Here is a 14,468-nt window from a genome sequence, read left to right on the forward strand (position 1 = left end):
GCCACGCACTTATATGGAATGTTGGCGTGTCACAATGCAGCCAGGGAAAGAGACAGACAGACAGACACAGACAGACAAAAACAGACACAGACAGACAAAGAGACAGGGAAATAGACAGGGAAAGAGATTGACAGACAGGGAAAGAGACAGACATAGACAGACACAGACAGAGATAGGGAAAGAAAGAGACAGGGAAAGAGACAGACAGGGAAAGAGACAGACACAGATAAAGATAGACGGGAAAGAGACAGAGAGACAACAGGAAAAGAGACAGAGAGACAGACAGGGAAAGAGACAGAGAGACAGACAGGGAAAGAGACAGAGAGACAGACAGGGAAAGAGATAGAAATAATAAGGATGACAGCGCTCCTCCGGGTGAAAAAATATGCAATTCTTTATTCCATTGGTCGTATGACAGCAACGTTTCGACCTTGTGGTCTTTATCAAGATAAATTGATAAAGACCATCAGGTCGAAACATTACGTATGGAATAAAGAATTGCATGTTTTTTCACCCGGAGGAGCGCTGTCATCCTTATTATTGGTATGTTATTTCAAGTGATCCCTTGATCCTGGACGTGCGCTCCTGAGGTGCTGATTGTGCTGTTACACAGGCACATAAGTTTTTTAACCAAGGTGTTGTGGACTTTACTTTTTGGGGAAAGAGATAGAGACAGACATGGAAAGAGACAGAGAGACAGACAGGGAAAGAAATAGAGAGACAGACAGGGAAAGAGACAGAGAGACAGACAGAGAAAGAGACAGGGAAAGAGACAGAGAGACAGACAGGGAAAGAGAGAGACAGACAGGGAAAGAGGCAGAGAGACAGACAGGGAAAGAGACAGAGACAGACAGGGAAAGAGACAGAGAGACAGACAGGGAAAGAGACAGAGAGACAGACAGGGAAAGAGACAGAGAGACAGACAGGGAAAGAGATAGAAACAGACAGGGAAAGAGATAGAGACAGATAGGGAAAGAGATAGAGACAGATAGAGAGACAGATAGGGAAAGAGACAGAGAGACAGACAGACAGGGAAAGAGACAGAGAGACAGACAGGGAAAGAGATAGAGACAGACAGGGAAAGAGATAGAGACAGATAGGGAAAGAGATAGAGACAGAGAGACAGATAGGGAAAGAGACAGACAGACAAGGAAACACACAGAAAAAGAGATAGAGACAGAGAAACAGACACAGACAGAGAAGGAGACAGACAGAGATTGGGAGAGAAACAGGGACAGTTACTATCCCGGACAACGCTGGGTGCCACAGCTAGTTTGTTTATATAAACTAAACCCCCTGTAATAAAATCACAGAGTCAGCGGAGTAGTTAAAGCCCCGGCTATCAGTTAACTCCATTTTTTCATTCTATTCCGTGCCGGCTCCGCTGTAGACTTTCCATTTGCTCTCGTCTTGATCATGTAGGCATTAGTCTAGTTTACTTACATTATTAAAAGTAAATTCAGATCACAATTGACTTTTCATCTGTATAACAAGAGGAGAGATATTTACCCTGACAGCCATTTCATTGTAGAAATTCATCTTCATAATAAAGTACGCTGTCTGCGGAGGAAGAGAAGAGGAGAAAGGTGGCTTAGGTCCCGGCTGGTGAGACTCGCACACACAAACCAGCTTGGATTTTTTTTTTTTTTTTTCATTTTAACATATAGCATATAAGAAAAAAAGTCTATACGTAATATATAATTGAATGCCGTATCACACTGAGAAGACGGGATGGTTAATACATAATGCAGGCTTAACCAGAAAGAAAAAAAAATCTATGGCAGTCAAAGTAGGCGCTAATGGAGATATATGATCATAAATCGCTCTCCGCTGAGTTTGATAATCAATGGGGCTCTACTGAGGATAAAATAACATTGCAGAAATATTCACAAGTCCTGGTGACACGTAGCATTGTATGATTTATTCACTCGGAGTTCTCTTACCCAAAACTCGCAGAAACATAAAAGGAATTCATATTTCAAGACGTCTGGTTTAATGAAAAATTCAAAGATAGGCTGTCTTCCGACGGAATCCTTCAAGGATATGTATGCGGCAATGAAGCAAAAATGAGTCTTCCAACCATCTGTACAAAATGTTATGTACTTAGCCGCCATGCGAGTAATCCTTGGGAATTTTGTTTCATTTAATATTCATTTTAACATCATAAAATCATAAATAATTAGTGTTATTTGAATTGCCTAGCCCGATCCAAAGCAAATTGTCTGTGGAGAGCAGCAGGACTGGATTATTTATCAACAGTCTGGGCAATTAAGAAACAGTTGGCTGCAATATGTTATTTACAAATGAAGACAATGATGCCGTTCCCTCCTCGACTCCCTTTTATCCATTAGAGCCGGAGCTGCCTCCTTTCCTGGCACATTTTGGAATAAAACGTGGCGCCTGAGCAAATGTATGTGTTCATACAGAGTGTCCTGCTCCCTGGAGATCAGCTGTGATCGGCGGGTGAGCGAGACAAGAAGCGTTTCATTTCCCTACAGCACTCCCACAGGTGAGATAAGGTATTACACTTCTATTAAAATCCGTTGGCTGTGTGTGTATTACTTAAAAGTGCCTGCCTGGTTTGTTTTTTTTGTTTTTTTTAAATATTAGGGATAGATAGTTTGTCTTTCTTTAATGGCCCATAGCACAGGACGTTTCGATCAGAAACGGACCTTTCTCCAACAGTGTTCTGACCGAAATGTACTTTGTTATGGGCCATTAAAGAAAGACAATCCTGAAGAAAAATGGAGTGCTGCCTTCTGATTTTTTTAATATATTGAATGGATGGTAGGATGCTGTTTATGAAGGATTTTTGCACCCGATTATAATCTCTTGGTGCTGCTCTGAAAAATTTATAATATCTAATATATAAAGCTGAATGTGTGTGTGTGTGTGTGTGTGTGTGTGTGTGTGTGTATGTGTGTGTGTGTGTGTGTGTGTGTATGTATGTATGTCCGGGATTGGCATCTGCACCATCGCAGCTACAGCCACAAAATTTTGCACAGTCACATGTCTGGACCCCGAGAGCGTCATAGGCTATATTTTGAGGGGAAATTTTAACCCCGCGCTTTACAGTTATTTGCCAAAAAACCTGCTTCCATTAAAGCGAATGGAGCTGGGAGCCACAGTGCAGCCAGAACTTCAGAAGAATGCGAAGCCACGCCCTTATATGGAATGTTGGCGTGTCACAATGCAGCCAGGGAAAGAGACAGACACAGACAGGGTAAGAAACAGACACAAAGAGACAGACTGACAGGGAAAGAGACAGACTGACAGGGAAAGAGACAGACAGGGAAAGAGAGGGAAAGAGAGAGACAGGTTAAGAGAGAGATACAGACAGGTAAAGAGACAGACACAGACAAAGACAGAGACAGACACAGGGAAACAGACAGACAGGGAAAGAGAGGGAAAGAGACAGACAGGGAAAGAGAGGGAGAGAGAGAGACAGGTTAAGAGACAGACACAGACAGGTAAAGAGACAGACACAGACAAAGAGACAGAGACAGACACAGGGAAACAGACAGACAGGGAAAGAGAGGGAAAGAGACAGACAGGGTAAGAGACAGACAAAGACAGGTAAAGAGACAGACAAAGAGACAGACAGGGAAAGAGAAAGAGGGAAAGAGACAGACAGGGAAAGAGAGGGAAAGAGACAGACAGGGAAAGAGAGGGAAAGAGACAGACAGGGAAAGAGACAGACAGGGAAAGTGACAGAGATAGATAGACAGACAGGTAAAGAGATAGATAGACAGACAGGGAAAGAGATGGAGACAGACGGAGAAAGAGACAGAGACAGTCAGAGACAGACTGGGAAAGAGACAGACAGACAAAGAGATAGAGAGAGAGACAGAGATATATATACAGAGGGGGAGACAGACAGAGAATGGGAGAGAGACAGATACTATCCTTGGCAGCGGATATTGTGTGCAGAATACATTTTTGTTAATACATTCTATTTTGTGAACAGCAGTTATTAACCCGGGCGAAGCCGGGTAGTACAGCTAGGATATATATATGTGTGTGTATATACTGTATATATATATATATATATATAGTGGAACCTCGGTTAACGAGTAACCCAGTTAGCGAGTATTTCGCTTAACGAGGAAAGCTTGCTGTAAATTTGTAACTCAGTTTACGAGCAAGTTTTGCTGTATGAGCAAAATACTCACCGCACACACTTCCGGTTCCGTACATCCACCGCGCTCTGACCCGCTCTTGCAGTCCGCACAAGCACACATGCACACACATATTATGCTCACCTTACCTTCCGTTCCATAACCAGCCTCCTGGTTCTTGTAGTTCGCTTCTACAGGATGTATATAAGGTAACCATCGTGACGAGGGAGGAACTTCCGCTGTCAGCCGCTACTCTAAGGCAGCGCGCTGACCAAACAAAGGCAAGAGGCTCCTTGCCTTTCATGTCAGCGCTCTGGCAGTGGAAGCTCCGGGGCATAGGTCGCGATGGTTACCCGATATACAGCCTGTACAGGAGGGAACGGAATGTAAGGCGAGCATACTATGTGTGTGTTTGTGCAAGTTTGTGTGTGTGAGTGTGTGTGTGTTTGTGTGTGTGTGGAATGGCACAATAGGGGATCAGGATGGGAGATTGCACAAGTTGTGGAACGAATGGTCTTCATTGCAATGATTTTCAATGGGAAATCGTGCTTTGCTAGATGAGTAACTTGGTTAACAAGCACAGTCCCAGAACAGATTGTTCTTGTTAACCAAGGTTCCACTATATATATATATATATATATATATATATATATATACAGTTAGGTCCAGAAATATTTGGACAGTGACACAAGTTTTGTTATTTTAGCTGCTTACAAAAACATGTTCAGAAATACAATTATATATATAATATGGGCTGAAAGTGCACACTCCCAGCTGCAATATGAGAGTTTTCACATGCAAATCGGAGAAAGGGTTTAGGAATCATAGCTCTGTAATGCATAGCCTCCTCTTTTTCAAGGGACCAAAAGTAATTGGACAAGGGACTCTAAGGGCTGCAATTAACTCTGAAGGCGTCTCCCTCGTTAACCTGTAATCAATGAAGTAGTTAAAAGGTCTGGGGTTGATTACAGGTGTGTGGTTTTGCATTTGGAAGCTGTTGCTGTGACCAGACAACATGCGGTCTAAGGAACTCTCAATTGAGGTGAAGCAGAACATCCTGAGGCTGAAAAAAATCCATCAGAGAGATAGCAGACATGCTTGAAGTAGCAAAATCAACAGTCGGGTACATTCTGAGAAAAAAGGAATTGACTGGTGAGCTTGGGAACTCAAAAAGGCCTGGGCGTCCACGGATGACAACAATGGTGGATGATCGCCGCATACTTTCTTTGGTGAAGAAGAACCCGTTCACAACATCAACTGAAGTCCAGAACACTCTCAGTGAAGTAGGTGTATCTGTCTCTAAGTCAACAGTAAAGAGAAGACTCCATGAAAGTAAATACAAAGGGTTCACATCTAGATGCAAACCATTCATCAATTCCAAAAATAGACAGGCCAGAGTTAAACTTGCTGAAAAACACCTCATGAAGCCAGCTCAGTTCTGGAAAAGTATTCTATGGACAGATGAGACCAAGATCAACCTGTACCAGAATGATGGGAAGAAAAAAGTTTGGAGAAGAAAGGGAACGGCACATGATCCAAGGCACACCACATCATCTGTAAAACATGGTGGAGGCAACGTGATGGCATGGGCATGCATGGCTATCAATGGCACTGGGTCACTTGTGTTTATTGATGACATAACAGCAGACAAGAGTAGCCGGATGAATTCTGAAGTGTACCGGGATATACTTTCAGCCCAGATTCAGCCAAATGCCGCAAAGTTGATCGGACGGCGCTTCATAGTACAGATGGACAATGACCCCAAGCATACAGCCAAAGCTACCCAGGAGTTCATGAGTGCAAAAAAGTGGAACATTCTGCAATGGCCAAGTCAATCACCAGATCTTAACCCAATTGAGCATGCATTTCACTTGCTCAAATCCAGACTTAAGACGGAAAGACCCACAAACAAGCAAGACCTGAAGGCTGCAGCTGTAAAGGCCTGGCAAAGCATTAAGAAGGAGGAAACCCAGCGTTTGGTGATGTCCATGGGTTCCAGACTTAAGGCAGTGATTGCCTCCAAAGGATTCGCAACAAAATATTGAAAATAAAATTTTTTTTTTTGGGTTTGGTTTATTTGTCCAATTACTTTTGACCTCCTAAAATGTGGAGTGTTTGTAAAGAAATGTGTACAATTCCTACAATTTCTATCAGATATTTTTGTTCAAACCTTCAAATTAAACGTTCCAATCTGCACTTGAATTCTGTTGTAGAGGTTTCATTTCAAATCCAATGTGGTGGCATGCAGAGCCCAACTCGCGAAAATTGTGTCACTGTCCAAATATTTCTGGACCTAACTGTATATATATATATATATACACACAGTGCCTACAAGTAGTATTCAACCCCCTGCAGATTTAGCAGGTTTACACATTCGGAATTAACTTGGCATTGTGACATTTGGACTGTAGATCAGCCTGGAAGTGTGAAATGCAGCAAAAAAGAATGTTATTTCTTTTTTTTTTTTTTTTTTTAAAATTGTGAAAAGTTTATTCAGAGAGTCATTTATTATTCAACCCCTCAATCCACAAGAATTCTGTTTGGTTCCCCTAAAGTATTAAGAAGTATTTCAGGCACAAAGAACAATGAGCTTCACATGTTTGGATTAATTATCTCTTTTTCCAGCCTTTTCTGACTAATTAAGACCCTCCCCAAACTTGTGAACAGCACTCATACTTGGTCAACATGGGAAAGACAAAGGAGCATTCCAAGGCCATCAGAGACAAGATCGTGGAGGGTCACAAGGCTGGCAAGGGGTACAAAACCCTTTCCAAGGAGTTGGGCCTACCTGTCTACACTGTTGGAAGCATCATCCGGAAGTGGAAGGCTTATGGAACTACTGTTAGCCTTCCACGGCCTGGACAGCCTTTGAAAGTTTCCTCCCGTGCCGAGGCCAAGCTTGTCCGAAGAGTCAAGACTAACCCAAGGACAACAAGGAAGGAGCTCCGGGAAGATCTCATGGCAGTGGGGACATTGGTCTCAGTCAATACCATAAGTAACGTACTCCACCGCAATGGTCTTCGTTCCAGACGAGCCCGTAAGGTACCTTTACTTTCAAAGCGTCATGTCAAGGCTCGTCTACAGTTTGCTCATGATCACTTGGAGGACTCTGAGACAGACTGGTTCAAGGTTCTCTGGTCTGATGAGACCAAGATCGAGATCTTTGGTGCCAACCACACACGTGACGTTTGGAGACTGGATGGCACTGCATACGACCCCAAGAATACCATCCCTACAGTCAAGCATGGTGGTGGCAGCATCATGCTGTGGGGCTGTTTCTCAGCCAAGGGGCCTGGCCATCAGGTCCACATCCATGGGAAGATGGATAGCACGGCCTACCTGGAGATTTTGGCCAAGAACCTCCGCTCCTCCATCAAGGATCTTAAGATGGGTCGTCATTTCATCTTCCAACAAGACAACGACCCAAAGCACACAGCAAAGAAAACCAAGGCCTGGTTCAAGAGGGAAAAAATCAAGGTGTTGCAGTGGCCTAGTTAGTCTCCTGACCTTAACCCAATTGAAAACTTGTGGAAGGAGCTCAAGATTAAAGTCCACATAAGACACCCAAAGAACCTAAATAACTTGGAGAAGATCTGCATGGAGGAGTGGGCCAAGATAACTCCAGAGACCTGTGCCGGCCTGATCAGGTCTTATAAAAGACGATTATTACCTGAATTGCAAACAAGGGTTATTCCACAAAATATTAAACCTAGGGGTTGAATAATAATTGACCCACACTTTTATGTTGAAATTTATTAAAATATAACTGAGCAACATAACTTGTTGGTTTGTACGATTTATGCATCTGTTAATAAATCCTGCTCTTGTTTGAAGTTTGCAGGCTCTAACTTATTTGAATCTTATCAAACCTGCTAAATCTGCAGGGGGTTGAATACTACTTGTAGGCACTGTATATATATATATATATATATATATATATATATATATATATTTTTAGGATTCCTCAGTGCAGAGCATCTTGCACACTAGGAGACGCTCTGCTGTGTTTTCCTGGGCTACTGAGCTGGCAGGTTGATGGACTGCGCAGGATTCCATGCTTGTTCTGGAGAGGTGCTGATTGCTCAGGTGTTTCATCTTGCTGGTAATTGCTTTGCTTCTTAACTGAGCATGCTCTCCAGAACCTTGCCAGTCATTCATTCTGGTTCTGTTGTTGTGCTGTTGGCCTGTGTTTCTGCTATTGTTCTGATCTATTGTTTCTTGACCTCAGACTGTTATTTTGACTCCTCTCTGCCTGCTCCCTGTTCTTGTCGGGACTTCCTGGCTTTAGACCTTGGACTATTACCTGACCACACCTCAGTTTACTCCCTGAATCTATCATGTGCCTTCCTGGAATTCTGACCCCTGGATTGTGACCTGACTTCAGCTCTGTGTACTCCCTGAATCCAGACGTGTCCCCTGGTTACCAGACCCCGGCTTTCCTGACTACTCTTGTGTTTGTACAACCCGTAAGTAGTGACTTCATTACATATGGTATATGGAATAGGATATTGATAAAAGAGCTTCCAATACAATGGCTTTAATTCTGAGGCTACATAGTGACGTTGGCAGAGAGATCTGTCACACTGTAAAGTTCGCCAAGCATCGCTGTTGCATTGCAGTGCAATACCAAGGAGTGGGGTTGCATTAGAAGCCCAGGTGTCACACTAGGTATGGGAAGTACCAAACGAACGGCGAAAGGGAAGAGGAACTCTGTGTGAAGGCAAGGGGGAGATGGTGACCCCTGACTAAACCTACTGCAAGTCCCTGGGGTCCCTCACCACTCTAGATCGGTTCCACACCTATGCGTTGAGTTGGATACCTGACCCTAGGTATCCCTAGTGCTGGGCCCTAAATAGGGAATGTATCGGATGAGCTCTTTGTCAACTTCACCAGACGCTAAAGAAAGACACAAGAAGGACACAGGAGAAAATGCATGAACTACTTATCTACAGATGACTCAAGTAGGAGTTCAGCAAAGTAACAGCAACAATACCACAGAGGAGTACAAGCCACCTGCTTGCAACCAGAGCTTGAATGAACTGAATAATATCACCAGTACCAGTCCAGGGAAGAAGGGGGTATTTAAGCACCAATAGAATACTGATCTTCAGCAGCTGGATGGAAGGAGAGCTCCGCTGAGTCTTAGAGGGGAAGAGATGAATCCAGCAAAAAAGCTACCTATACCAACGAAAAATGACAGCAGGAACAATAGAAAGTCAGGGAGCATTCTGCGCAGCCAGATGCTGTGACTTTCTATTGCCAGAAACCACATGGCTGTCTGTCACCCGTCTGTGACTGTCTGTCATCCGTACTTGCTTTTTGCTTTGCTGTTGCAGTATCCTCAGTCCACTCACTGGTATTGATGACATAGCAGCGACAGCCAGGGAACTTTGGCTGCAAAAAATTGCCTTTGATTTTTTGCTAATTGCTTTTGCTTTGCTATTGCAGTACCCTCAGGATTACAATGTGACCCCATTCACTGGTATTCACTCTGCAACATCTAGGAAACGTTGGCAGCAAAAACGCCAACTGTCTTATATTTTGTGACATATTTTAAAATCTCTATTCTCTGCAAAACAACGCCCTTTGTAAGCAGGAGATAATGCTGCTGATAAAGTGATATGCTGTGCACACAGGAGGATTATATTAAATGGAATCTGTCAGCAGGTTTTTGCTAACTCATGTGATAGCAGCATGATGTAGGCAATGAGACCCTGAATCCAAAGATGTATCACTTACATTACTAAGAGCAGCCGTTCTGACACAATCCCAATTTTTAGATTTAGCAATGAGCAATGCAGCAGAGCTGAAAGAGCTGTTCCGCCCTCACCAGGCTCTCAATAGAGATTGAGCATTGATAGTGAGGTGTTGATCAGAGTCGCGGGCTGCCATGTGCATGAATCTGTATCACAGCAATGAGAAGTTCTGCTACTTTATACAAACATAGCAAATAAGCAACAGATCGGACCTTTACAAGACAGGCATCCCTGAATTCTCTGTGTTAACCCTTGTAGCATGCTCTCTTCAGCTTACATATTAAAACCTGATGACAGATTCCCCTATTCTTTTGTGTGCACGGATGTCTAAACAGCCCACTAAACAGGTGCATATTGGCCTGCATACATTAGGTCTCCTTTTTTACCTGTCTAGATTGGCCCTCCTAAAGTGGCCTTTAGGGGTACTTTGCACGCTGCGACATCGCTAGCTGATGCTAGCGATGCCGAGCGCGATAGTCCCCGCCCCCGTCGCACATGCGATATCTTGTGATAGCTGCCGTAGCGAACATTATCGCTACGTCAGCTTCACACGCACTTACCTGCCCTGCAACGTTGCTCTTGCCGGCAATCCGCCTCCTTCCTAAGGGGGCGGGTCGTGCGGAGTCACAGCGACGTCACACGGCAGGCGGCCAATAGAAGTGGAGGGGCGGAGATGAGCGGGATGTAAACATCCCGCCCACCTCCTTCTTTCCGCATAGCCGGTGGAGGCAGGTAAGCTGATGTTCCTCGCTCCTGCGGCTTCATACACAGCGATGTGTGCTGCCGCAGGAACGAGGAACAACATCGTACCTGTCGCTGCAGCGAAATTCTGAAAATGACCGACACTACACAGATCACCGATTTACGACGCTTTTGCGATTGTTTATCGGCGCATCTAGGCTTTACACGTTGCGACGTCGTTACTGGCGCCGGATGTGCGTCACTTTCGATTTGACCCCGACGACATCGCAGTAGCGATGTCGCAACGTGCAAAGTACCCCATAGGCCCTGCTAACATCACACTGATGGCCTGAGGCTAGTGTGTAGGCCACAAAAACCTTCCAATATACCCGCTCACCTTGTCGAAGGGGTTTCATTAGTCCAACATTATTTGGGTCTCAAACCACGTCACAATCAACTAATGGTTGGGACTCCTGTACTGTCTAGAAAAGGATTTGCAAGACCCTTGTCCAGCAGAATATTGGTGGTCTGTGGTCACCAGACCAAAGCCCTGTGAACCTCCCGCTACTTGCAAGCATCCATAGCTTCTATTTTGATTAGTTGGTCTTACATGATGTCACATTTGAAAGCATGATGTCATGCCGGGTTGATAAATCAAAAAAGCAGCTGCCGGCAGTTAAAAGGCGACCCGCAGGGCTCTGGTCTGGAGACCATGAACCTCCAATATTTTGGTGAATAAGGGTCCTGTGGTCCTCTGCATTACCTAGCAGTGGCAAATTCTTGTCCATAGTTGTTAATGGCACAACAATATGTTCTATCTACAAGTAAAGGCTGGAAATGCAGCAAGAATAAAATATCATTCCTTTTCCAGACCACCTGCCTTTCTGACTGCATTCCTCACCCTCACTTCACACCCACACTGATTGCTGCAATGACTCTGACTTCATTCCTCACCCTCACTTCACACCCACACTTATTGCAGCAATGACTCCGACTGCATTCCTCACCCTCACTTCACACCCACACTTATTGCTGCAATGACTCCGACTTCATTCCTCACCCTCACACCTACACTTATTGCTGTAATGACTCCGACTGCATCCCTCACCCTCACTTCACACCCACACTTATTGCTGCAATGACTCCGACTTCATTCCTCACCCTCACTTCACACCCACACTTATTGCAGCAATGACTCCGACTGCATTCCTCACCCTCACTTCACATCCACACTTATTGCTGCAATGACTCCGACTTCATTCCTCACCCTCACACCTACACTTATTGCTGTAATGACTCCGACTGCATCCCTCACCCTCACTTCACACCCACACTTATTGCTGCAATGACTCCGACTGCATTCCTCACCCTCACTTCACACCCGCACTTATTGCTGCAATGACTCCGACTGCATTCCTCACCCTCACTTCACGTCTACACTTATTGCTACAATGACTCCAACTGCATTCCTCACCCTCACTTCACACCTACACTTATTGCTGCAATGACTCCGACTGCATTCCTCACCCTCACTTCACACCTACACTTATTGCTGCAATGACTCCGACTGCATTCCTCACCCTCACTTCACGTCTACACTTATTGCTACAATGACTCCAACTGCATTCCTCACCCTCACTTCACACCTACACTTATTGCTGCAATGACTACAACTGCATTCCTCACCCTCACTTCACGGCGATGCTTAGTGCTGCAATGACTCCAACTGCACTCCTCACCCTCACTTCACACCCACACTTATTGCTGCAATGACTCCGACTGCATTCCTCACCCTCACTTCACACCTACACTTATTGCTTCAATGACCCTGACTGCACTCCTCACCCTCACTTCACACCCACACTTATTGCTGCAAAGACCCTGACTGCATTCCTCACCCTCACTTCACACCTACACTCAGGCTACTTTCACACATCCGGCTTGAGCTCTGTGGCTCAATCCGGCTGTGGAAGCTATGCAACGGATGCGGTGAAAACACCGCATCCTTTGCATAAGTTTTTCCCATGCGGCCCGCCCGGTTTTTGCCGCTTGCGGCATGCTACTGAGCATGCGCAGTGGCAAAAACCGCATGCGGCGGCCGGATGCGGTATTTGCCGCATCACGCCGCATCCGGCCGCCATAGGCATGCATTGAGAGATGCGCTGCATCGGCCGAATGCGGCGCGATGCGGTTTTTTTTTGCCGCATGAAAAAACGTGCTAGGCAACGTTCCATCCGGCCGCCGCATCGGCTAAATCTGCCGCATGCGGAAAAAAACGGATGGAGCGCAAGGCCATGCGGCACAATGCGGCACTAATTAAAGTCTATGCAGGAAAATCGCAACCGGCAGCAAAAAAAACCGGTTGCGATTTTCCTGCAAAGTGCCGGATTGTGCCGCAGAAGAAAAACCGGATGTGTGAAAGCAGCCTTATTGCTGCAATGACCCTGACTGCACTCCTCACCCTCACTTCACACCTACACTTATTGCTGCAATGACCCTGACTGCATTCCTCACCCTCACTTCACACCCACACTTATTGCTGCAATGACGCTGACTGCATTCCTCACCCTCACTTCACACCCACACTTATTAATGCAATGACTCCGACTGCATTCCTCACTCTCACTTCACACCCACACTTATTGCAGCAATGACTCCGACTTCATTCCTCACCCTCACTTCACACCTACACTTATTGCTGCAATGACGCTGACTGCATTCCTCACCCTCACTTCACACCCACACTTATTAATGCAATGACTCCGACTGCATTCCTCACTCTCACTTCACACCCACACTTATTGCAGCAATGACTCCGACTGCATTCTTCACCCTCACTTCACACCCACACTTATTGCAGCAATGACTCCGACTGCATTCTTCACCCTCACTTCACACCCACACTTATTGCAGCAATGACTCCGACTGCATTCTTCACCCTCACTTCACACCCACACTTATTGCTGCAATGACTCCGACTGCATTCTTCACCCTCACTTCACACCCACACTTATTGCAGCAATGACTCCGACTGCATTCTTCACCCTCACTTCACACCCACACATATTGCAGCAATGACTCCGACTGCATTCCTCACCCTCACTTCACACCCACACTTATTGCTGCAATGACTCCGACTGCACTCCTCACCCTCACTTCACACCCACACTTATTGCAGCAATGACTCCGACTGCATTCCTCACCCTCACTTCACACCCACACTTATTGCTGCAATGACTCCGACTGCATTCCTCACCCTCACTTCACAACTACACTTATTGCTGCAATGACGCTGACTGCATTCCTCACCCTCACTTCACACCCACGCTGCAATGACTCCGACTGCATTCCTCACCCTCACTTCACAACTACACTTATTGCTGCAATGACGCTGACTGCATTCCTCACCCTCACTTCACACCTACACTTATTGCTGCAATGACTCTTTTTCGTCAGACCACAGAAAAATGACAACTGTTCTTCTGACCTGGAAATGTGATCAGATCAGTTGTCACTTCCCTTCCCCCACTCATCTTTTCAAGTGAAACAAAATCCACTGTCCAGCAGAGGGCGACACTGAACGTTAACGAAAGGTCTTCTAAAGGTGAGAATTGGAAATGTCTTCATATCCGGATTAATAAAATAAAACGTCTTTCCACCACCGTCGACTGGATTTGCTCTTTAGCTGAAGGTTACGATTCACATAAATCTACCTTTTCATTGTTTTTCATCTTATTATTATTATTAATAGATATCTCTCCTGGCTGATTTCATTCATCAATCCCGCATCCGTGCATTACGGCCGGTGGGGTAGGGGCGCTATCATATACATACTGTATCCGGATTACCGGGGAATGAATGACTATCTAAACGAATGCGGCTGCCCCTGATCTATGTTCTCATCTAGGAAAGT

The 14,468-nt window shown here is 45.2% G+C and overlaps 1 protein-coding gene across 1 annotated transcript in view; it reads right to left on the bottom strand.

The window, feature by feature from the left end:
• The window catches only part of SPATA17 (spermatogenesis associated 17), a 272,661-nt gene that overhangs the window by 231,242 nt on the left and 26,951 nt on the right, over window positions 1–14,468 (bottom strand). Inside the window, exon 4 of the mRNA XM_075337985.1 lies at window positions 1,510–1,560. Coding sequence (XP_075194100.1) covers window positions 1,510–1,560 — 51 coding nt within the window. The remainder of the gene's footprint in view (window positions 1–1,509; window positions 1,561–14,468) is intronic.

Source organism: Anomaloglossus baeobatrachus, chromosome 3, assembly GCF_048569485.1.
Source record: "Anomaloglossus baeobatrachus isolate aAnoBae1 chromosome 3, aAnoBae1.hap1, whole genome shotgun sequence".
In the NCBI taxonomy this organism is placed as follows: Eukaryota; Metazoa; Chordata; class Amphibia; order Anura; family Aromobatidae; genus Anomaloglossus; species Anomaloglossus baeobatrachus.